Here is a 26,192-nt window from a genome sequence, read left to right as displayed (position 1 = left end):
TGCAGAACAATATTTCTACATAAGCACTCCTGGTAAATTGGAAAAGAGATCTCAGAAGAAAGAGACCTAAATTTCCAAGACTCCAGGAATTTGTTAAGATTTCTTTTATTGTTCTAATTAATTATACTTTTATTCTTGATTTTGTATTTGGTATTCTTTTTCTTCATGAGGACCCCTCAACTCCTATAAGCTCAAGACCTCACAAAATTGGATCTGCTGCCATTGCCGTGCTAAGATTAAGTGTTTGGCTTTTCTCTTTCCTTTCCTTTTCTCTACCTGGAAGCTGCTAATTTATTATTCATAGAGAACTGGGGCACCAGCATTAGGTGCCTCAGGATGTGGGTAGTGGGGTAACTACAGATAACTTCCGCTCTGCCTGACTAGCCTTATGAAATAGAAAAAAATAGCTGCAATGAAATGGTGACAGCATGCGGTTTGCTCCAATAGCTCTTTGTGTTGCTGTAAAACTTTGCTAACACCACTCTCCATTTAATTTCACACTGTTCCAAACAGAATAAAGGGATTAGATGTGAATTACGTTAAGCAAGACTTATAGTGGCTGTGACAGAGACAGCCTCAACTCTCATTACATCATGGACACTCTTCACATGTGATTGGATTCTATGCCCCTCTTCCAAACAGCAGAAAAAGAGTTGCTGTAATCTACCATCTTCTTCCTTAGGTCTGACTGAAGCAAACAGGCAATGGGCTTTTGAGGAGGGCGGAAGACAAGAGAACAGGGTTAAATTTGAATTTAGTCTCTTACCCAAATGCCATTACAGTTTGAATCCTGATGTGTATCCCAGTTGTCCGGCCTACAAAGAAAACATCAACATTGGTCTTTGGCATGTATTTATCACTCTGAACGTCAGCTTCACAAATGAAGGAACGAATGAATGAGTGCTACACCAAGTGTCTTCGATAGACGACAGTTTCTTCAGGGAAAAGTGCCGCACACCATTGTGTGTTGTGGCAACAGAAGCCTCACTTGGCCTCTTTGCCATTCTCTTGGCTTTGGATGTTTGCTGGGAACTGTGGACCAAATGCAGTCTTTTCACAATTGACTATATTCATGGGAGGTATTGTTGTGGAATGATGTCGATAGGAATAATGAACACATCTGCAGTCCATTTCATTTAGACAGGTGACACCATTAAATTTATGCCTCGAAAGTCCCAAACATCCGGTTAACGCTTCCGCACTGTAGTCACAGCTAAGATGAAGGCTGGCATACCCAGTCTGAAGTCTGAGATGTGATCAGCCTGGGACTAAAATGTGACCTGTGCTCTGCTTTCTGCCCCCGTCGCCCTCCTCCTGGTGGAAGAGGCTACTCTTTGTGGGCCCAGGACTGCCTGTAGAACTCGTGCAGGAGGCTGGACAAACGTCCACAATAACCTGTCTACTCACGTGTTTCTCCCACTAGACTGTGAACTCCTCGAGAGGAGGCCTATTTCTATTGGTTTACCACCCAGCATGATGCAGAGGGCTTGGCAACGCTCGATGAGCATTTTTTGGGCAAATGAATGAACAAACACTGTTTTTTCATTGCGCTTTACTTCAATTAGGACATGGAGGTCCCTCCTCTCTGTAAGCACGAATCCCCTAGGCTGAGGGAGATAATTATGCCTTCTGCCTCCCTTTCAGAAGGTAATTTTCAACATCAGTGACCAGCAGAGACCGTTACCTTCTGCCTGGGTATGCCATCTTGTTGCTGTCGTTACAGTCTCTCCCTCGCCAGTGAGAGCCCCGCAGTGTCTGAAATTGAAGAGCACACACAGGAAGGGTCAGTTCTGCTTTGACGTTATCCACAGTGAAGGCCAATCAGAGCTGTCTGAGGGGTGCTGACATCTGCCATTTTAAATCCAAATACAGTCTAGGAACACTAGAGATCACTAAGAAAATTAAGATGATATGCTGAGACCTCCTGTGTGAGGTGAAATGTAATATGGTACCAGGGCCAATCACAGATGAAGTGTGTGTGTATGTGAGAGTGTGTGTACGCGTGTGTATATGTGTTGTTGGGTGCGTGCTGATATGTGAGTGTATGGGGGTGCATGTGTGTGAATGTGCATGCATGTGGGCACGTGTGCATTCACATGGGTTGTTATGTGAATGCATGTTTTGTACACGTGTCTGTGTACATGTGTGTTCATGTGTATGCGTCTATGTGCACTTCCACAAAGAGCAGGACCGTCCAACTCCCTGAACTTTCTCTATCAAAGGCTCCAAAACAATTGGTTTATTTGGTCCAGTGATTAATCATTTTGCTGGATAATTTAAAAGACCTCTAGCCAAACTGGTTAGTTGTGTGGATTTATTATATTTTTGACATGTCTGATTTGAAAGAATCAAGAGTCATGATAATGTCAAACAATGTTTTTATTTCTCACATTCCCAGGTAGAGTATTTGAGATCCCACCTACTTTGGAGAGTTTGTGACATCTGTTGCTTGCTTGAATTTCGCAGAGAACATTCTGACATCCTAACTGTTCTAAATCTAACATGTGTACACAGACATAAACACACACACACACACACACACACACACACACACACACACACTTTAAGTTAAAATACGTTTAAGAATTTTGAAAACAATTCCCAACACATTTCAAGATAACTTATCCCCGTGGAGAATTCCAGCTGGGAATGGCTTTAAGAAATGAAAACAGTCTAGGACTAAGATCCACTTCGATGGTCCATGTATTAGTAAGATACCAAAAAGTCTGTAAACATCATAAAATGGTGTATTATCACATTAATAATACATTCAAATGGCATTCAATCTTGTCTTATTAAAGGAAAGAAATTTATAGGAAACGACGCAATATTTAGCAAACATCTGGTTAGTCTTAATGATACTTACTGGGAAAACACTGTATTTGTCTGAATCTGCATCTTTGAATGGTAAAGAATTTTGTATAGCCCTAAAAGAAAAGAAACACCTGGTGAGCTAAGAAAAAACAAATGGTGTTTGTGAAAACAAATAGAGACATTTTTAGATATGGCTGTGTTGAGTTTATGTGACAGAACCCCATTCTAAAAATAAAATTAAGGACCTAAATAAAAATTTAAAAAATAAAATAAAAATAAAATGAAGAGTACCAGTCAAACTTTGCTCATCCCTGCTCTCCACTCAACAGAACTATTTTCTCTCTGACTTTTTACTTGACCTATACGGGGAGTTAAAATATAATGAACTCAAGTTTTAGAGGGCACGGGATATGGCTGTTGAGGTCCTCAGGAAAGAACCTACGTTTTTGGTCCAGTCAACGAGCTCAGTACTACACAGTTTACACATTCTGTGATGGAAATCTTTTCTTAAGATTCTCCTCTTTTAAACCACTTATTCTGAGAATCTGAAAATTTAGTTGTCACTCCCATTCAAGAGCCTGGGGAACCAAGGGCTCTGTTGTGATTGATGACCAAGCAATTCATGCCAAAACCATGGACACACCCCCGAGTGAGGATTTCCCCTGAGATCTCACTACCAGACTTTTCCCAGCTTCCACAGGCAAATGCTGTTTCCCTCTAGGAAAATCACTTACGGAGTAGCAGGGAAGTGCCATCATATGGCAGGGTGAGGTTATTCCTGGAGCCTAGAATATAGACGGAGTCACATGACCCTTTATAGGATTTAGTAAATGGTCTTTTGAATCAAGAGCTTCTCAGCAGTTCTGAGAGTCTCAAGTCAAGTGAATTCAGCCAAAGCCAGCATGGAGCCTAACTGGTGGTATGGAGCCTGTCTTATGAGCTCTGAGATGGTGGACCCACCACAAGTCCACATTAATAGACCTCTTGAGAGATGACATCTCCTGTAAGACTAGGTAGTTTTCTCCCATGTACATATTTGACCTCTTGGATAGCTATTTTATGTTTCTAGATGAGAAAAGGAGGGAAGACACAGAGGGAGAGGGAGATGGAGAGAGAGAAAGAGAGGACGAACAGACCCAAAGAGCTATATTTTCAGTCTGAGAAAAGGTTCTGGGTGAAAGGTCTCACTGAGGATGACAAAGCTACCCCTTTCCACCTTTGCCATCTCGGGGATGAGAGTTTGTCCTTGAAGGAAGGAACAATGAGTTGTCTCTAGAATTAGAAAGTTAGTTCATTAAATTAACCTTTACCTGCTTATTTTAAAGGCTCAGAGTGACAAACCAAAACCATACATTCTAGACACGAGAGGGTAGATTGGTCATCATAAGTCACATAAATTGCAATTTACATAAACTCCACAATCCCTTATTCATAGCCCCCAGATCCAAACAGGTCTGAACACCAAGAGTTGTTTCTTATTTTCAACTTTGCAGCTAACACATTTGGTGGCAAAACTTGACCCAAACTGGTCTAAGGCAATTCATAAGCTATACCTTATTTAGTGTGACTATCCATATATTTCATTGCTGATATATAAATTTGTCTGATTAGGAGGTGCTGGGAGTGTTAGGTGAGTTATGGTATATAGTATGTTACTTTCTTAAAATCTGAATTCGAAATCACATCTGGCTCTGTTTTGGATAAAGCATTGTTGACTTTCACTACTATTACTTCTGCAAAATTGGATCTAAACTTGATACCTTGTGTATCCTTACAGGTATCTGGTTGTATGCTGAAATATTCATTCATTCATTCATTCATTCCACAGCCATTTTTGAAGTCCTTGCATGTGCCAGGCATCATATTAGATATTAGGGCTGAATATAAGATGCATTTCCTATGCTAGAAGAGCTTGATGATGGGTGGCGGGAAACAAGGCATCAACAGATAACCACAGTGCTATGGAGAAAATTCTATAAGAGGGTTGTGCACCCAGAGGGAAAACATTCCTAACTCTACACAGGGAAGGAGGTGATCTTAAGGTGGAAGCTAAAGGATGAGAAAGCATTTTCAAAGCAAGTAATTGGGTGATGGGTGTGGGTGCTCTAGTAGGAAGGAAAAGTATGGGAAGCCCCCTAACATAGCTCTAGGTTCTGAAATTAGACTCCTTGGATTTGAATCCCAGGTCTGCTGTCTACTTGGTATGTAACTTTGGGCAACTTGTTTAATCTGTTTGTACAACTGTTACCTCATTTGTAAATAGGGCCAGTGTCAGTACCTGCTTCCTAGGGCTGTTGCGAAGACTCATAGCATTGTTACGTATGAAACAAGGAAGACCTGTGCCAAGCATGTGATAAGTACTCACAAAATATTAGCTCTTTTCATTATTATGTGCAATGGTAACAGTTATTCCAAGGATGGTTTCTAGGGTTGGGCAAACAGGAATCAGGTGTCTGCTCTTATGACATTTTAGTTTCTGGAGACATCTCGAATCCAATCCATGGACTCTCTTCAGATTTTCAGGTTCCCAGCCACACAATGTTCCATCCAGTTATGCGTGTCCACTATTTTTAGGTATTTTTACCGTAAGCACCTTTGCAGCAAGCATTTTTGCTGTAAACATTTTCACTGCATAACTAATTGGTCATAAGACAATTTTGCCATAAAAGGTAAAATGACTGGTTGATAGTTTGTTTTGATATATATCATACAAAAGTCATGACAGATGATGATGATTTGCCCCAGGAATTGGTTTCTGATTTTGAAGCACACTACAATGGAGGAGAAAGAGGTTGAGGGCCTGAAAGTTGCAGATTTGAACTCGCATTTCCCATAGAACTTTGGAATGTGTATCAACAGACATGTTACAAGATGCCAAGAACACAACGGTGTAGAGGCTTTCACAACACAATACAAAGCTTAGGTATAAACATGCATCCTAGTATCTGGAAACTGATACCTCTCCTAACGAAGGAAGAAATCTTAGCAAAAAAGAAAAAGTGTGATGCCAAACGAGGAGAAGAATCGACAAGAAAAAACAGTGTGTAAAATACTAAGAATGAAAAACCTGGAAGACAAGTGCTTATGTACAAGTCACGAAATAAGATCAGTCATTTGCGCAGTATCGCCATGAAATATACACACACTTTAAATATATTCAGATGTTCTGTATTTAGCAATAAAGTCTCTTTAATTTTGTAATTCATTTTTCATGTTTCATGATGTCCTTCTTAATGTCTCTTTTATTTTTCATTGTTTTATCTTTACAGCAAAATCATGGCTAATTAGTTATGTGGCAAAAATGTTTTTGGCAGCAAGGCTGTCTAAGGCAGAGAAACTTACAGTGAAAATACCTAGAACCCCAGTTACCACGTTGGCTGGTGCAGCTAATCACCTGCTTGTTGCTCCTGCCCTATGACTATCTGGGGTTGGGCTAGCAGCCTTGACCCAGGGAGCAATTGTGATTGCAGCTGAATGGCATTCGTTACATAATGGTGAGCTATTCAAGTTCAAAGTGCCTAAAATTATGTCATGAAACTGGGGCATTACAACAAAAGAAAACTAGGGAGAATAAAATGTCCATGTGTATCTGCCTCATATTTGAGTCCCAGGCAGTACTCCAGGGCCAGCATGACTCTGTTTCATATGCGTGTGGATGCGTTACGTGCATCCCTGTAAGATAAAATGAGAGCAGAGAAAACCATGGAAGGACACATCCTGACGTATTTACACGGCTCACCTTGTGGTGGGGACAAGGACGATGTGGGAGGAAAGAGCAGGGCAGGGGCAAGAAGGAACAAATGAAAAAAGGTAAAGAATGACGAATTAAAAGCATGGTTAGGGCTTCCCTGGTGGCACAGTGGTTGAGAGTCCGCCTGCCGATGCAGGGGACACGGGTTCGTGCCCCGGTCCGGGAGGATCCCACATGTCGCGGAGCGGCTGGGCCCGTGAGCCATGGCCGCTGAGCCTGCGCGTCCGGAGCCTGTGCTCCGCAACGGGAGAGGCCACAACAGTGAGAGGCCCGCATACCGCAAAAAAAACAAAAACAAACCACAGTTAAGGTAAGTCTGTGTGAATTTATGTGAAATAATACATATGTGGGTTCATGCATTTGGAAATTCAATAAAAAGACTAAATTATTAAGAGGGGACCCTCCTGTCCTACCACTGCTACAATAGAAAATAGGCAGTATATAGGCACTGTGAATTCTGATCAAAAGAAAACAACCAAAAACTTGGTTGCCCCATGGTAGTAGCCTGGTATCCTAAACATTTGTTTTTCTAATAAAGTAGTGCTTTTTCTTTATTTATTCCGTTGTTTCTACAGAGTCTCTACTAAAACTAAGCACTGTGGTAGGAACCAGGGATAAAAAGTTTACCAAGAAATGGTATCCCTGCTCTCCAAGCGCTGTCGGTGGGGGTGGGAGACTGATGGGGAAGCAGCCAGAGAAGAACAGGGTGCAGGAGCAGGTACCAGCAAGCATGGAGTATGGAGGAGGCTAGCCAAGTGACCGGAGCTAGGCTGGGAGCTGGAAAGCTGCCCATGGGTGGAGACACCTCCATTGGCTTTCTTTTTTTGCAATTGACAAGGAAATTTAGTTATTTCTGAGATATATATTTTAAAGTAATAACTAGAATTATAACTTATAACATCATACCAGAACATATAAGACTTTTAGAAATTTCATGTAATGTCTGAAACGTTTATATTAACATATTTCCATACAAATAACCCAAAGAAAGTTTAGTATTAGTTGTCTTTTTGTTTGTTTGTTTGTTTATACTGCAGGTTCTTATTAGTCATCAATTTTATACACATCAGTGTATACATGTCAATCCCAATCGCCCAATTCAGCACACCGTCATCCCCACCCCACCGCAGTTTTCCCCCCTTGGAGTCCATATGTTTGTTCTCTACATCTGTGTCTCAACTTCTACCCTGCAAACCAGTTCATCTGTACCATTTTTCTAGGTTCCACACACATGCGTTAATATACGATATTTGTTTTCTCTTTCTGACTTACTTCACTCTGTATGACAGTCTCTAGATCCATCCATGTCTCAACAAATGACCCAATTTCGTTCCTTTTTATGGCTGAGTAATATTCCATTGTGTATATGTACCACATCTTCTTTATCCATTCGTCTGTCGATGGGCATGTAGGTTGCTTCCATGTCCTGGCTAGTGTAAATAGTGCTGCAAGGAACATTGGGGTGCATGTGTCTTTTTGAATTATGGTTTTCTCTGGGTATGTGCCCAGTAGTGGGATTGCTGGGTCATATGGTAGTTCTAATTTTAGTTCTTTAAGGAACCTCCATACTGTTCTCCACAGTGGCTGTATCAATTTACATTCCCACCAACAGTGCAAGAGGGTTCCCTTTTCTCCACACCCTCTCTAGCATTTGTTGTTTGTAGATTTTCTGATGATGCCCATTCTAACTGGTGTGAGGTGATACCTCATTGTAGTTTTGATTTGCATTTCTCTAATGATTAGTGATGTTGAGCATCCTTTCATGTGCTTCTTGGCCATCTGTATGTCCTCTTTGGAGAAACGCCTATTTAGGTCTTCTGCCCATTTTTGGATTGGGTTGTTTGTTTCTTTAATATTGAGCTGCATGAGCTATTTATATATTTGGGAGATTAATCCTTTGTCCATTGATTCATTTGCAAATATTTTCTCCCATTCTGAGAGCTGTCTTTTCGTCTTGTTTATGAAGGCATTAGACCAAACAGGATGGGGACAAGAGAGGCACAGAGCCAAAAAGGCATTCTTACTGGAGGGGATTTTAGGGAAGGATTATGTAACAGAAGACACATAGGTCTTTGTCTCTACCTCCTGCTGACTGTGCTAGTGGGTCAAGCATTAAATAAACTAGAACCGACTTGCTCATCTGAAAGTGAGGCTCTGAGTCAAGGGACAGGCAATGTTGTGGCTCTGAGCCTGACCTTTATAACCAGGCTGCTGGGTTCAAACACCATATTTATCCATGACTAGTTCTGTGACCTTGGACAAACGGCTTTACATCTTTAAAAAGGGGACCAAAAAAATGTTGTCTAACAGGGTTGCATTTATAAGAGTTCCTGCTGCAGAGACAGTATCAGATAACTTTTACTTGTCATTATTACTGAGCCACAGGTTGTTTTAAAGAATAAACGAGGCTGCATTTAAATGTGCTTTATAACCCATGCAGCACTGAATAATTCATGACCCGGTACGAATTATACTAGAAGCACAATGATTTTTAGAAAGAAGAAAAACATACTGCTTTTGCTTTTTCATGAAAAAATTTCCCTTTGAAATTGGGCCAGGAAAATCCCTGGCCACAGATGCTCTTGAATTCAGGTTTTCAAAGGTGGTTCAATTGAAGAGTTGTCGTTTTAGGTCCTGAGGGCCCACGTTTGGTTTGACACAGAAAATGCAATGAGGCTTTCAGCAAGGAGGGGACAGGGGTCTCGATTCAACAAGAGCTAAGCATGATGAAATGGTCGGGGGCTTGGGACCTGGCTGCATCTTAGCCTCCCTCACTTTCTTTCATGTCCGATATTTCCCCTCTACTCCTCATGTCCTGATGGTCTCTGCCTCCACTTCTATTCATGAAAAGCGAGATTGATAAATGTTCCAGGATCCAAGTCCGCACTTTGCACAGTTGGCTTGCAGGAGCTTATGTGGGCAGATGAACCAGGAAAAGTTTTTAAACTCTTGGATCCCTAAGAGGCTCTGAATGTGGGTCAGATGCACAGCCGCCTCCTCTCCTGAGATACTTTCAAAGCAGACGGGGGATGTTCAATGAGTTTAGCGTCCATGAAGCTCATGAGATGAAGGATGGAGGAACATAGGAAAAGGGCCTCTATTGTGGGTTGAACTGTGTTCACCAGAAAGAAATGTTGAAGTTCTAACCCCTGCTCCCTGTGAATGTGAACTTACTTGGAAAAAGGGTCTTTGCAGATGTTACTGAATTAAGATGAGGCCATAAGTGTGGACCCTAATCCAATATGACTGGTTGCAAAAGGAAAACCAGACACACAGGGAAGACGGCTATATAAGAAGAGGGAAGCAGAGATTGGAATGACATAGCTGCAAGCCCAGGGTTGCCAAGGATGGACGGGCACCACCAGAAGCTAAGAGGCAAGGAAGGATTCGACCCAGAGTCCCCGAGGGAAGCTCAGAGGGAGCAGAGTCTCAGAGGGAACTGGCCAACACCTTGCTTTCAGACTTCCAGCCTCCAGATGGGGAGAGAATACATTTATGTTGTTTCAAGCCACCTAGCTTGTAGTATTTTATTACAGCAGCCTTTGGAAACCAATACAGCCTCTCAGTCCAGATGTTCAGCCTGACTGTCACCTCTGGGGAGTTCTTCCCTCTAACTCCCCACCATGAGAGCCAGGCTGGACCGGAATGCACTCAAGTGCTAGGAACTGCCTATGGGAGAGTGAGAATAAAAGCAGCGGGGCCAGGGCAGACCGAGCGGTCTCTGTGAATGTCTCACAGTGAAGGAACATTATTTTGAGTCATTAAAGCGTCATCTGTACAGGTAGCATCTGCGGTCTGCCTCCTGCAATAGAATGTGAGAGCGCTAGGGAGGACACAGTCAACCAGGAACATAGGAACATGCCACGCTGCCCCACCAGGTCTCAGGCCAAGGAGTCTGCATTTTAAAAACTTTCCAAATGGGTCTATAGCTTGAGTTTCAACATGGGGAAACTGAAGCTCAGAGACATTAAGTGGCTCAAGTCTTCAAAGTTGGCTCAAGAGGCAGCGTTGCACAAGAGTCAAGAAACTGGATGTTTCCAAAGAACAAGTGGGGTCCAATATACTTGGGGGTGTATCTTGGGTCCTCATGGCTGGGAGGAGTTACTTCTGTAAGACTCAGTTTCCTTCTCTGCGAAATGGAAATAATGATAATCCCTACTTCATGGAATTGTGAGAACTCAGTGCAGAAGTGCATTGAAAGTTCAGCATCTGGACCCCAGAACAGTGCCATACACTGCCTGGCAGCAGCCTCTGCCACAGTCGCACTGGGAGCAGCCGAGTGGAAGGTGGACCTACGCTATTTTGCCGCTTAGTCCAACATGCTTCGCAGGACTGTTCCACCTTTTAATGTTTTGGATGGTGATTACTATAACACCCAGCATAACCTCAGACTCAGAGTGCAGCTGGAGGGAGCATGGGATTTTAAACGGAGACAGGAGGGCTTGGGAACTTTGGACCGTGTCTCTGTATTAGGAATCCTGTTCATACATAGCAGAGCTAGATTTTCTAGGTAATAGGTTGGGCTCTGTGAAAAAATGGTCCTTTTCCAGCCTTGTGAGTGCCTGGTTCTAAAGATGCTCAGAGAGTCCCTGGCCAACCTTGTCTGTACCTTACACAGCAAGGAGGAGCTGTCCTGTCCCCAGGTGCGGTGCGAGCATGCCCTGAGCCACTCACAAGTCTCACTGGCAGGCAGGCTGCATTCCAGTCCGGGGCAGTAAGTCAGGCTGGAGGTTCAAAGATGCTGGTATTCAGTATATTTCCAAAATGATTTGTTCTGAGCTAATTTGTCTTCTAGTTTCTGTACAAGTCATGAGCAAGAAACACTTTCACTTTCAGAAAGATGCCTTTTAACTTGAAATTCATTTTAGTCTTAGAAAACAGGGACAACCAAAGATGCTATCCCCTGCCAGTGCTTAGGAAGGGGAACTTGTATACGTACAATTTAATCTTCTGACAGATCTTGGCCAAAAATGGGAGTGAACAAATATCAGAACCACTTCTGGAATATGTCTGGAGAGAAAAACAAAAAAAGAGTTGTTTAGTTCAAGGGATGATTTTCCAACTTCTCAAGGCCCTTCCTCTCCTCTTGGCTCCACAGTTTGGATTTCTGGACTCTTCTTTCTCCAGAATCTGGGTCATTTTAGTTAACTAAATTTACCTCTTGTTCCTGTTTCCACGCTCCATATTCATTCCACCTGTGTGCCTTTGTTCATGCCGGCTCCTCAGCCTGAAGGCTTCCCCTTCTCCCCCAGCCAGCTAGTCCCACCTTCATCTCTTTTCCACCTCTTCCCAAAAGGGTCTGGCCCATCTTGGTCCATTCTACTCAGACAACGTTCCTCTCCTCACTGCCCTCAGTGGCTTTAAAAAAGGATTTGAAAATAAAGACTGCTTTCAAATAAAATAATTCCTTCCTGTTATGAGATAAAATAAAGACTAACGGGAGAGACACTAGCTTAGGAAGAAGGAAGAAGGAAGGTCCCTTCCCTGGGGGAGGCGGGGTAGAGGAAGGAGGGGTGTATAGATGAAGCCCCTCAAAGCTTCCCGAACAAAGGGATTTCAAACAGCAGTTTCCATAAGACTCTAGCTTGTGGGATAAATTAAAAGCCCTGGCTTTTTACCAAGTAATGATTTTAGAAAGATTGCAGTTCCCTTGATGCTTTTCTCAGACAAAAGAAAAAATCAACAGGGTAGAAAATGTAAGGAACCAGCATTTATCAACAAAGGGAGAGATAGTGCGCTTTTCAAAAGTTCGCTTCACACCACTTTGTTTCTGTGAAAGACCTAGGTTACTACCTCCTCACGAACTGAAAGAAATCCAAAGTAGTTTTTTTGCTCTCACAAAAAAAAAAATGCCAAAAGCAAAAATAGGGCTCCCTGGGTGGCGCTGTGGTTGAGGGTCTGCCTGCCGATGCAGGGGACGCGGGTTCATGCCCCGGTCCGGGAAGATCCCACATGTCGCGGAGCGGCTGGGCCCGTGAGCCGTGGCCGCTGAGCCTGTGCTCCACAACGGGAGAGGCCACAGCAGTGAGAGGCCTGTGTACTGCAAAAAAAAAAAAACAAAGTAAAAATAACGTTCATCGTTTGTTTTTCAGGAGCCAGTGGAGAGGCAGCGAGGACCCTGAACAGTGAGAGGGGCACTGCCCAGCTCCTTCCCCAGAAACCACACTGAGCATCTCAGCATCAGGCCACCATAGCTTTGAACTGTGTCTGTGAGCCTCTGTGCTTGATCTCAGTTTATTTTGTGCATCTGTTAGCAAGATGTGTCCTAAGGTAATTGCTTCTTTGCCTTAGGAAAGACTTCATAGGAATGCTTTACTTTTGGATAGCGGGGAAACCTGTAGTGATTCCCTCTAGCCCAAAAAGTTCTTCAGATGGCTGTGAGTGGTATTAACAGCATTGGTAATATTTTGACACTAGCAAAGGTGAACAGGTAACCTTTTCTGGTTATAAATGAGGTTTTTAAGGATCTTCAGGATGCCTGCCCAACTTTCTAGGATGAGGAAAAACGCTGATTAGCATGCAAGATTTGGAGACAGAAAAGACTGTCCTTGTTGTCATGCAGCTTACTGTCTAGTGGAGCATCGGGGTGAATAGCCCAGCTCTTAGCATGCTCTGTGATGTCCGTGGTGGTCCAGGCATTAATATGGCTTTCTGGGAACTGGAGGAGGAGGCAGGCAAGGACCCAGAAATCAGATAGGAGGCAGGTGGGAAGGAAGAGACAGATGCTCTATGCTTTTCAACTCCGAGTACAGCTTGCAGACTTGTTACAAATGTAATTCATGGGCTCGCCCCGATCTAGTAAATCAGAAAGTCTGGGGTAGGTCCCAGGAATCTGTGTTTTCACAGCCTCCCCGTCATTCTGATGCTCACTAAGGTTTGAGAACCACTGCTCTAGGTTCTAGCTGATGAAAGTGTGATCACAAACCAGGAGCATTGAGGCCATCTGGGAACTTTCAGGACTAAAGTCTCTGGCCCCAGATTCAGTTGACCTGCTGAATCAGAATCTGCATTTTAACAAGGTCCCAGGTGGCTGGAGTACACACCAAAGCTGGAAAAGCACGGCCGCTGGTAGAGGGAGCTCCCTTGCAGTGCTGTGGGCACATGAGCTGGGCTGGAGTCCTGGGGGACTGCCAAACATTTCAACCTGGCTGGAGTATAAGGAACTGGGAGAACATGGTGAACCATGGAAGGAAGGAGACATTAGGACAAGCCTGGGACACTGCACTACGTGCTATCTTGAGGACAGTGGGGAATCCTGGAAGGTCTTAAGCAGAGGGATCACATTTGTATTTTGGAAAGGTATCTCTGCAGGTGACATGAAGACCTCGAGGAAGCAATATGGGACAGAGAGACCTGTTGGCAGATAAGGATCCGAGACGTGATCCCGGGGTTTCTAACCTCAGCACTACTGCCATTGGGTCCTGAATAATTCTTTGTTGTGGGCTGTCCTGTGCATTGTAGGATGTTTAGCAGAATATCTGGCATCTAGCCACTATATGCCAGAAGCCCCCAAATGTCTCCAGATGTTGCCAACGTTTCCAGGAGAGGCGGAGGGAGGACAACATTGCCCCTGGTTGGGAACCACAGATGTGAGGTAGGAGGGGGAGGATGGTGGTGCAAAGGAGGGGTGTTTAGAGACCTGGTAACTGATTGAGATGAGCCGTGTAGATACACTGTAAAATAAACAACAGCGTGCAATTATACCCAACATCGGTGGCAATTTGGAAAGAGACACATTCTAAGACCCAGAGTCAGACTGCATTTGAATGTGTGAGCTACTTCTTTTAATATTTACTTTAGTCTGAAGGCCTTGGTCTAATGAACGAAATGGCAATGTAGATTTTAACACTGATGATAACCAATACATTAAAAAATTTATACAACAGCCTGATAATTACTATACAAGGGATACAATGGAATAAAATGTTATAATTGCACAGCTGTTCACTGTCAAAATTCAGCCTGAAGGCTGCAGCTGTCTTTGACATTCACTGTGCAGAAATTAGATCTAGGATGTGGGCAATAGATGATGCAACTTGTCCAGGGACCCCCAGAATTCCCTCTGTTTGATCATGCAGCCTTTTCATCACACAGTACGGGAAGGACTAACCTCTTCTTATAAACTTGCAAAGGGAACTTAGATGGACACAGAGCAACAGCGCAGAGGTCCTCACTTGCACGTTTGACAGCCCCTTCCTTTCAATTCAAACCTTACTAGATAGAGGCAGAATGTGGGCTGTTATTAACTCAGCAATGGATTTAAAACATCACATCTGACTGCATGTAATCCCATCTAAAAATGAAAGTCTCAAATCCGGGCTGTCCCAGGGCACAGGAGTCAGGCAGCATCTTTATTTTGCCATCTATTTAACCAGCTTCTGCTTGCATCTGGAGCTTTCCCACCCCAGGATGTTAAATGAATACAGAACAACAAACAGGGGTTGAATAAATGGAATGAGGTGAATGGGGTAAATAGAGGGTCAAAGCGGGAGCATAACATCTCTTCTGTACACAGCCAACTTAAGATTGAATTTCTGTGTGATGAAGTGCTTTTAAACCATTGCTGTGTATTATTTTACTTGAATTTAACTTGGATTATTTTACTTGGGGCAAGTTTGAACAGCAGCAATTTTTAAAGGCTTTCCAGATGGTTCTGTTGAGTAGGTAGGTTGGAAATCAGGACCATCACGTACAGCAGTACAGGTTGTGCACTACAAGATTCTAATATTCACATAGCCTGTGATGTGAATGGTGCTTCCTGAAATTCAGTACTGAGGAGGTCTGGTTGAGAGCTATTGGAATAGTGGAAGGGGTAGAAACTTGGAAGAAGCTAAATCTGGATGTAAATGATGGGTTTCTCACTTATTAGCTATGTGGAGTGAGGGAATTACTTAACCTCTCACCCTTAGTCCTCTCATCTGTAAAATAGGGTTGATAACAGAAATATGCTATCTACTTTGTAGGAGTTTTTGTGATAATTAAATAAATTGATGCCATGACTCAGGTGTTCTAAACCCTCAGATGCTAAGTGTTCTGCCAAATCCACGAAGACCCCCCGAGGAGCCTCTCGGGACCTCCTTGAGAGGCAGATCTTCTCTGGAACATTCCATTCCCTTCAGTAACACTAAACACTTCCCCAGTCTGGATTCCCCATCTGACAGGCTGTGCTGAAATGACACGCAACCTATTCTGTTTCTCTCCACATTCTGGCTAGGTCGGCAGTTACATCAACCTTCACAATGGAGTTAATTGCAGCCAATATCTTCTGAGCAGTTTTTCAAGATGCTTATTTGCATTTCCTGATTATTTTTTCCCTGATAGCTTTAATCTAGAGAGTAAATAAGTTGGAGGAGGTTTTTGAGGAGTTTTTTTTTTTTTAATTGGTGAATTGTTCAGTTGATTTTTTTTTTTTTTTTTTGGCTTCTTGCAAGTCATGATTGGAATCCTGCCCCATGAATTATGCTCACAATTCTGGTGACAGAAATGAAAAATTATAAAGTCCTAATTAGTCTTTGAGTTAATGCCAAGGCAGTTTGTACTAGTGAAGTAAACGATGTCCTGAGAATAAGTTTTTAGATGCATGTTGAGAAGAATAAGAGAGAAACGGTATTATTCTCCAGTCTGTTTAGAGTTCTGAAGGTGGTGGTCAAGGGTTTCATGTGATGTTTCAGTTTCTTATTCAATAACTTAAGAAGATTAGCTGAACCAGCTATGGTTGGCCTTTAATTACTCACTGAATTAAATAATAATTGGAGATGCAGGCAGTGTGATTGATTAATCAATTGTGCAGAAATGCCCACATACTGTCATGCAACATGTATCAGCCTTGTACGTCAAAACCCATGTGCCCACCACAAGTAGGGTTGCCAAATAAAATATTGTACTGGACATACTTACACTAAATAATTATTCATTATTTATTTGAAATTCAAATTTAATTGGGCATCCTCTGTTTTTATTTGTTAAGTCTGACAAACCAAGCCATGAGGAATTTTCCTCCCCTTTATTTCCATGTTGCCAAATCAATACTACTTTGAATGTATTGAATCAGGGCTAGTAGAGAGAAGCCAAGGACGAAGGCCATGCCCTCTCATCTCTGATGAATGCTTCCTTCCTGCCAGGACTGCTAGCATTAGGGAGACAGTGTTCTTTAAAGGTTTACCTTTCTGCTTCCTCTTCAACTGGGGCTGATTGGCCACCAGGGCCCAAGTCAAATACTTGACTTAATGATAACTGATTTGAACTAGGCATTCTGTTGAATAAAACTATGATTGCAAAGAGGAAAAATTAGAGGAAAAGAATAATAATGGTGATGATTTTATCTGGCATATATAGAGTGCTTGATAAGTCCCAGGCATGATACCAGACACCCCCCACACATCAACTCTCTTAGTCCTGACATCCATGCTTTGAGAAAGGAACACTGTTATTGTCCCTACCTCACTGATAGGGAAACTGAGGCTCAGCCTAGATCACATATATAGAAAGTGGAGAAGCAGGAGCATACAGCCTCCTCCAATACGGTCTACCGGAGGGCAGCAGTTCTCAACAGTGAGTACCAGAGGATATTTGGCAATGCCAGGAGACATTTTTGGCTGTCACGACTATTGTGGGGGTGGGTGCTGGCACCTAGTGGGTAGAGGACAGGGATGCTGCTAACATTCTACAAGGCCCAGGACAGTGCCCACAACCAGAGTTGAGAAACGCTGCTCTAGAGAGAAGAGAGGAGAAAAAAGAGGTAGGGGCTCATATTCCTATTCCAACCCAATTCATCTGTGGCGTGTTGTGTTGTGGGTTTGCGTCCGGGGTAGCCCCTGGTCTTTGGAGGTGAACGTGCCAAGGAAAATGCTGGCATTCTCCCCGTTGGTTGCTTACCAGAGTTGGGGATTTCTTGACAATCTGTCTTGCCTTCTCTAGTGTCAATTTCCACGTCTCCTATAAAAATTAAGTTAGACAATATTACAACTTGTGACTCATCTTTCCTTTCTCCGTGTTTTCCAAAGTTAGGTTTTTTTAAGTTCGTAACCTAGTAATAAAGGAATTATTCCATAAATTTCTGATAAAATAATTCACAAGAAAGCAATTTCATGTTAATAACTCTCTTTATTAAGGGATTTGCACTGTGCCAGATGCCACGCTAAGCACTTCACAAATATTATCTTATTTAATCTTCACAGCAACTCTGAGATATATGACCTTTTTACAGATGAGGAAATTAAGATGCAGAAAAGCTAAGAAGCTGTCTGAAGATCTCAGAGCCAGTGTCCGACAGAGATGCCATCTGAACCTCCGTCTTCCTGCCCGCTATGCTAAACTCAGTAACTTGCTTTTGGATCTGAAAGCCTCAGGGCAGGAGGCGGTCGACAGACAATCTGAGTGCCTTGTGCTGCAGGACAGAAGCACGGATGACAGCTGCCATTCGAGCTGACTCCACCTCTTGTTCACCTCTTCTTCTCCTGCTTTGACATCCCCATTTCTAGAGCATCCAAGGGTATCTTCTGAGTTTATGTTGCAAGTATAAAGGGTTAGCTAATTATTACCAATAACTTTTGTTGTGGAGCTCCATATCTGTGAATTTTGGGGAGGGTTGGGAGAAAAGTAACCTGGGGCAGGGGGTGGGGGAGGGGAAGTATTCGCTTCCAGCACTGCTTCCCAGAGCTTTGGTTCCCCCTCCTCAAATGTCCTGACCCTGCCATACTCCTCCTCAGGCTGTCTCCTGTGTGGCCCTAATAGAACTTGGGTGATGGTTTACATGTCTGTGTTCAAACTCCAGCTCTGCTGCTGACTAGCTGTGAATCCTTAAGCAAGTTATATTCTGAGCCCCTCAGTATCCCCAGAATTCCTTGACATATACGAAAGCCCTATTTTCATTATCTGCAATGTGGGAATTATAGCTACTGACCTCATAGGGTGCTGTGAGGATTACAGGACATCATGTCAGGCCTCTAGTCCAGGGCCTACCCTGATAGCCCCTGCTCAGTCATTGATAGTTTGATTGGAAAACTGTCTTTCAGCCCCAGCTATCCCCTCACCCAAATCAGTAGGGAAGCTGAGGTTCAGGGAGAGTGCCATAGTTCTCAGTCCAGGTAACTGGGAACGTTGTCCCTTCACCTAAGCAGAAAATACAGGTACTGGGATAGGACTTGGAGCTGGCTGGTCAGCAGGAGAGGCCTCTTGGGAGATGCTGGCCTTTTTCAGGAGTTGAGTCCCTACATGACCATTTTGCGTGTTCTTCACCCTGGGAGATGCCTTCCTCCACCATGGAGCCCCGTGTGTTCTGAAGACCTCAGCCACGTTGTGTGTACATGAGTGGAGGTGCGACTGCTCAGTGGGAGCCTGGGTTAGAGTGAATTTTCCAGGAGCTTCTTTAGGAAGGAGGGGGGCAGAGCCAGCTGCATGGACTGGCTCTGAACCCCTCTCCCTAGTGTCTGCCCCAAATCATATTCCACCTGCTCAAGTTCAAAGGACGGCAAACCACGGCTCTTGTGTCACAGGCAGCAGGCCCGCTGACAGCTAAGAGCGCACGTTAGCAACTTGAGAAAAGAAGTTGCTCTCCAGGTAGGTCTTGTGGCCAGGATGCACTTGTACAGTGTATGCTTCTTAAACCACTGAAGCACTACTGTTCCAGTTGGTGAGCAGTTGTGTCCCTGAGTGTTCCCCATCACTGCCTTGGCCATCCAGCCTCTCCTTAGGACTCCCCAGACCTCCCTGTGATCAGTCAACGTAGGGACCAATGTCACGGTACAGTCTGGTGGGCATCTTCAGACCTTGATCCAACATGGCACCCAGTGTCCATTCTGATTGGCTGACAGCAGGGCCAAGACAGTTCATCACAATCCTCATTTTTAAGACATCGATGTCTTTAACAGAAAGACTGCTTAGGAAATGGCCCCATTCAAACACTGACCTTACTGACTGCAATTTTGTCCTTTTCTGGGATTTTGATAAATCCTGGAAAATTTCCTATTGTATCAAGTAAGTATTTCTGGTAGGGTCATTATAAGACACTAGATCTAGCTGCAAATTTCTATTATGGTGTCCTTTTTGGCTGCCCTTGTTAGCTTAAAGTTCATTGTCCACAATATTGAAGGTGGAGTCCCTCTGCCTTAATTATGGGTCCCCTGCTTCTCTGCTTTGGAAATACCCCTTTGCATTTTAAGGTCCATCTCAAGCATCTACAGGGCCTAGCACAGTTCCTGCTACACAGTAGGTGCTCAATACATACAGAAATAAAAGTAAAAGAAAACATTTATGATATTGTGCTAAGCAAGAAAAAAACAGGCTATCAGATTTTACACATACAAAAAAAAATTCTGCAAAGAAATATGCCATAATAACTATTGTTGATAACTTTTCCTTTTGGTTCTTTTCTGTGTTTTCTAAATATTCAATAATGAACACACATTCAGCAATACATGCTTTTTTAAAAAAAAGAACTCAATACATGTTGCCCTGTTTCTTACTGAAGAAGAAAATGATTTGTTCCCAGCACAGGGATGTGGTGAGGACCCTGGAGATCTGGGGGTGAACAGACACGCCTGCCCTCCCATAGCTTCTGGGCTGGCAAGGAGACACCAGGAACTAGTACAGTAAATACAGTAAATAGAAGTGAGATGAAGCAGAGAGAGGGCATTGGCAATGTCTTTTTAGGAGAGGCCACTTGGATCCCCTCGAGATAACTGATTTGATTTTAATCCAGCTCAGTTCTCAGGGGAGATCAATGTTTAGTGAGGGATAAAGACAACCAAAAAAAAAAGAAGAAGAAGAAGTGACAAGGGCTTCACCAAATGCCTTCTGATCCCTTTAGTGCTGGGCACAGTTGCTGCTTTTGGGGTCCTCCCTGGAATGCTGAGGGCAGATTTATCTGGTCTTGGCTTGACCAGAGCACCACTGTCTCCCACAGCTTAAGTGCACTAATACCAACATTAAAAAAAAAAAAATCGTAAGTGCTTTTAAAAAATGCTTTGGTAAAGCTAAATCCTATGTATTGAAAAATAGCCACTGTAGGATACAGTGGAAAGCAGATATAATAATAGACCAGCAAATTCCAGCCAAAGGCCCGACACTCCACCATCTGATAAAAAATTAGAAGCAGCGGAGCTTCCGACATTTGTCTTTGTACCTAACAGAAATGGCCTCAAAGCGCTTTTGTCCTTCTCTCTTAACTCTTCTGGGCTGCCTTCTGCTGGAGTTATTTATGTACTTACTGCCTTCAGGGGGCAGTCAAGTCCATGGGGATGGTTTCGTTCAAACCGTGCTCCATTTGTAAATCAACTTACGCCATGAAATCTGGGGGAGAGGAACAGCCTGTCCTAATAAACTTCTAGAAAAGATCTGGAGTAGATCAGAGATCTTCTCCCCACCCTCAAACCCCCTCATAAATGCCTGCTCTTTGACAATAAGAAACTCACGTCTAAAATCATTTCACGCCCCAGGGGCTTTCTCCTTTGTGGAGCCTGTCACTGCTGTCAAAGTACCACGTGAACAAAAGGCACTTTCTGTAATTTTCAAATCTACTGCTGCTATAATTGATAGCAGATAACCCCATCACTAAAAATTATTCCCTGTAGAAACTCATGCCTAAAAATACGATTTTTCTTTATTTCCTTCACTCCTGAGCGTACCAGAATTCAATTCTTTAACATCACAGAACCTGAGAAGGCCCACTTTGTGAATGTGTCCTGTCCAATTCACCAATACTCCTGAAAAGTCGAGGGACATTGTGTTGAGTAACGGAGCATCCCCTGCACACTACATTCTCTGCCTGTTTTCCCATCGTTGTCAATACAGTGCAGTGTGCTTTGGCTGAAACATTTGAATGTTTGGGAAATGCCTTTCTACATAGTATTCCTTACCACAAAGTGGCTCAAACCCTTGAATATGCTAATATGTGCTGTGGCTCTCCCAGCAGGACATTTAGTTTACAGATTTCCCAAACTTTTAAAACTTAAAACAACAACAATTTTCTTCTCTAGCACACCTATTAGCATCTCCCAGAGTGGGAGTAAAAGCAAGGATTTTTGTGTCACACAGGTCTGAATTGAATCTGGACTGTGCCACTTATTGGCTCTGTGACTTTGGGCAAGTTATGCATCCACTCTAAGACCCAGTTACCTCATCTATAAAATAGGGATAATAGTAATTATTACTTAACACTTTCTACATTGTAGTCTTATCACAGTTTGCTGTCAATCTTCTCTCCCAAGTTATAAAACCCTTGATGAGAAGGATTATGTGTCATTCACTATTACATCCCTAATATATAATTCATGGCATGACATAGATACTTAATAAGTACTTGTGAAATGAATGAATAGAATGAATGATTACACAGAGAAATGACTGGCTGAATGAGTATTTCTTTCTCCTTTCGTTATCAATCATATGCTTACAACTGCACTTGTCCCTACGTTACATGAATTTCTACACATTTGCACAGGTGCTTGGCGTACAGAGCCAGAGCTCTCCCCCAACCGTGTGATTCTCTGCATTAAGTCATCCACACTCCATAAGAGCTACACTTGCCATTCCCCTGAGCCTAAATGACCTCATGAGTCATATTATCTGGCTTGTATTAAAATTTCAGGCATACTTCCTTCTTGGAAAATAGTGTGGCAATGGTGGGAAAGGTGCTGGAGTCCAGAGACCTGAACCACCAGCTCTGCTTGCAGATGGCCACGGTTAAATTACGTAACCTCTGAGCCTCTGCTTTCTATCTGTAAAATTGGATGGAAGGACTCAAAGACATTTGTTAAAGCTAATTTTGTTTGCTTGTCTCAATGACAGGCAAAGGGGGCAAATTGTAAGCAATGTGAAAATGAAGATAATCGCTCTCTCTCTTTGGTAACTTTTCACTGTCCACAATCTAGCGTTTAAGCCATTGTTTCTAAAGTATGAAGACCACGCTTCCATCTTCTGAAAATTACAACTTCAGAATGGAGGGTGCAACTGTAATCAGTAGTTGGAGAGAAAGTTGGGGAATAGATTGTGAGCTGGATAGAAAACTCTCCTAGTTCGAATCTGTAATGATGTTTCTGACTCACTGAGAGCAATCATCTGAGGCATAAGCAGATTCACCATCAACAATGAGGGGCTTGGTTCTGGAAGTACTCATTTGATCCTGCAATCTGTTATGGTCAAATCTTTCCAGCTTCTCATTACTTTCTCCCTTTGATTGTAATGTTTCCTTATTCCAGTTTCAAATCCCCTTCAGAGTCTATTCAACACTCTCATGAGTGAATTGCAGAGGAAGCCATCACACAGGCTTACAGAGATGTAAGCCCTCAGCCTAGGGTCTTACAGCCCAAAGAACATGGATATGTATATTGCACTTCTTTATTCAAGGACTTGGAAAATTCCAAGCACAACATGGCATGGCTCCCTAGCAGTCTACAAAAGGGGAGAGGTCGACACTTTGCGTGATCATCAGAGCACACAGCAGCATATACCCATGATGGTTTTGCTCATATAAGTTTTTATCAAATAGTGGCATGTCTGGCTGGAATTTGCTGGTTTATTATTTTATCTGCATTCCACCATAACCTACAGTGGCTATTTTCCAATGCATAGGATTTAGCTCTACCAAAGTCCAATTTGATTTTCATGTTCCCACATTTCCCAGCTTTATGACTTTAAGATACGTGGAAAAAAATGAAATCTGTTCATGTCATTTTCTTCTTCCAGAGACCAAAAAAGGAGAGAGAAAAAGAAAGAACTGTAAAAGTAACAGAAAACACCACCACTTTTGAATGCATTCCCTTATATCACTAAATGTCTCTTCTTCATACATATTTTACCGTTAGCTAAATTTCCTCCTTTTCTTCTCCTGGACCAATTCTACACTGTGGAGCTATTAGTATCATGAGTACATGATACATGATACATGCTTTTTATCCTTTTCTATAGGAAACACCTATTAAAAAAAAAGTCTTATTTTAAATAACACTATTCCCACCCCACAACTTTTCCTGATATAATTCACTGATTTTACTCTAACCACCGCCACTGCCATCATCACTACATACTTACAGAGGTTCTTCTATGTATCAAGTTCTCTATCAGGCACTGTATATACCATACACCTACTCAGCAAGGTAGGAATGAACAGTTCTTAACCTTACTTTATAGTTGAGCAGTCCACAACCCAGTACTATTTAAGTGAATTGTCCAAGGCCTCACGATGAATTTTGTTTCATTTTGACAGTTTCTTCCCTAGTACCTGGGCATGTGCCCAAGTTCTCCATGGCTGGACTCCATGGGTTTTTCTTATTATTTGATATTGTCCTACTCTTTAAACACATGATTTCTGGCAAATAACTGAGTTCGTCAGATAGTGGGTGTGGTTCAGTCATTGGGTTGTCTTGGGTCAAGTACTTTGTAACACGCTATTCTAATTTTTTACTGTTATTCTATTTGTGTTCAGGTTCCTAGATCAGTCTTGCCTTATGTTACACAATTAATCCATTTCTTCATCTTAGTTTCCTACTTTTGCCATAACAAATTACCACAAATTTGGTAGCTTAAAAACAACACAAATTTATTCTTTTTTTTTTTTGGCCATGTCACTCAGCCTGTGGGATCTTTAGTTCCCTGAGCAGAGATCGAACCCGTGCCCTCTGCAGTGGAAGCACGGAGTCTTAACCACTGGACCACCCGGGAAGTCCCCACAAATTTATTCTTTTATAGCTCTGGAGGCCAGAAATCCTAAATGAGTCTTAGGAGGCTAAAATCATGTGTCAGCAGGGCTGGTTCCTTCTGTACTTTCCAGGGGGAGAATCTGTTTCTTGCCGCTTCGGTTTCTAGCAGCTGCACCCATTCCTTGGCTGATGGCCTCATCACTCTGACCAATACGTCTGTTGTCACATTTTCTTCTCCCATGCTGAACCTCCTGCCTTTCTCTTATAAGGACCCTTGTGATTACACTGGGCTCGTCCAGATGATTCAGGATAATCTCTCCATCTATAGAACCTTAACTTAATCATGCTTGCAAAGTCTTTTTTGCCATGTAAGGCAACATTCACAGATTCTGAGGACTAGAATGTGGACCTCTTTGGGGAGGCCATTATTCTGTATACAATACTGCTCACTGAACAAATATTTATTGAGCAATTAATATATGCAGTGAAATGTGCTGGGCTCTGGGGAAGTCACAGGGAACTTGAGAAATAAATCAGCCAGATTATCTGCTTTCATGGAACTTACATGTTAACAGACGGGGCAGACATTAAATAATAATGTTACAGTTATTTATCTTATTGTACAACCGTTTAATTACAACTGGGATAAGTTCTGGAAGCATGGAATGCCATGAAAGAAGAGGAATCCTAGAGGACCTAACTTAACTTGGGGCATCAAGGAAAACTTCTTAGAAGAAATGACTTCTGATCTGAGCTCAGATGTGGGTGATTAATTAGGTAAGATATCTTTTAGATACCTTAGGTAAGTATCTTTTAGAACTTTTCAAATTCAATAGGGTCATTAGCTTTTCTTGAGCTAAGGGAAGATAGCATATTCTCAAGAGATATATAGTTGTCATTATTTTTTAACTTCTCAAAAGAAGGCAAGAAACATTTCCAAATTTGAATACCATCTAAGTAGGTACCTTCCTTGGAGTTATCTGATTTCTTCTACTTATCAGAAGTCAAGGATAACTTAACATTTGCATTGTTAGTACTATCCACTGAAGATTCTTGGGATTGCTAAGAGCTTAATGACCCCCAAATAAGACTTTAAATAAGTCTGAGTAGATACATTCTCCAAGATTCCAAATATAGACTTAAACCAATATACGGCTTGGAATGTTTGTCAAATCCTTTGAAATGCTGGGGGAAATTATTGAATAGCAGACTATACATCCAAGTATGGCGTTAAATGTTGTTCTAAGTTCTGTTAGAGTTTTAAACCTTCAAGTCTTCAGAGAGCAATTTAATTTAGTGGTCTTTGATACTTACAGCCTTTCTCCTTCTGTGATAATTTCTTGTCTAATGAACTTCAGAGAGTTTTGCAGAATACATAAGAGGTAGATGGAATCTCATTTAGTTTTCACTTTTTTAATTATGAGAAAAGGATCATCATATCCCCCCGTCATTTTTGGCCCCTTGATCTTCTTCTTCTATAGACCAATTTTTTTTGCAGCCTTTGCTCTGGTTTTTCTTTTTGATTTTGTAAGAGCTCTTTGAATCATGGAGAAAATAATTTGTAGTATGGCATATTACAAAAACATTTCCCAGTTTGCCATTTGTCTTTTGACTTTGTGTATGCCAGACTTTTATAAGTTAGATGTTTTCATATTTCCCTTTGTGACTTTGGGCAAATTATGAATAAAATTGCTCAGGTTTTTCTTGTTTTATGGTTCCATTCTTTATGATTCAACCTTTAATTTATTTGGGATGTGTTTTGCCATAAGGAATAGATAAACACCTAGCTTAAATTTTATTCCCCAGATGGCTAGTCTTTAATCCCACCCATTTACTGAATAAACCAGTATTTTGCCACTGATCTGAAAGGCTATCTTTTTTAATCAAAAACAAGAATCTCAACTGCATTAGGGTTTATTTTTAGATACTATATTCTGTTCCAGTTTAAGCTTTTAAGCTGACTTTTTCGCATCTAGATGGCTATATTCCCC

The 26,192-nt window shown here is 42.3% G+C and overlaps 1 protein-coding gene across 1 annotated transcript in view; it reads right to left on the bottom strand.

Moving 5' to 3' along the window:
* Positions 1 to 26,192, bottom strand: part of AOAH (acyloxyacyl hydrolase) — a 170,805-nt gene that overhangs the window by 102,681 nt on the left and 41,932 nt on the right. The window contains exons 5-9 of the mRNA XM_082662092.1: positions 17,441 to 17,500; positions 11,505 to 11,575; positions 2,867 to 2,927; positions 1,685 to 1,755; positions 767 to 815 (exon numbers count right to left, since the gene is read on the bottom strand). Of these exons, the coding sequence (XP_082518218.1) occupies positions 767 to 815; positions 1,685 to 1,755; positions 2,867 to 2,927; positions 11,505 to 11,575; positions 17,441 to 17,500 (312 nt within the window). The remainder of the gene's footprint in view (positions 1 to 766; positions 816 to 1,684; positions 1,756 to 2,866; positions 2,928 to 11,504; positions 11,576 to 17,440; positions 17,501 to 26,192) is intronic.

The sequence above is a fragment of the Grampus griseus genome (assembly GCF_964374135.1).
Source record: "Grampus griseus genome assembly, chromosome: 9".
Classification (NCBI taxonomy): Eukaryota; Metazoa; Chordata; class Mammalia; order Artiodactyla; family Delphinidae; genus Grampus; species Grampus griseus.
The sequence above is the reverse complement of the archived record's forward strand: the minus strand, read 5'-3'. Positions and strand labels throughout refer to the sequence as shown.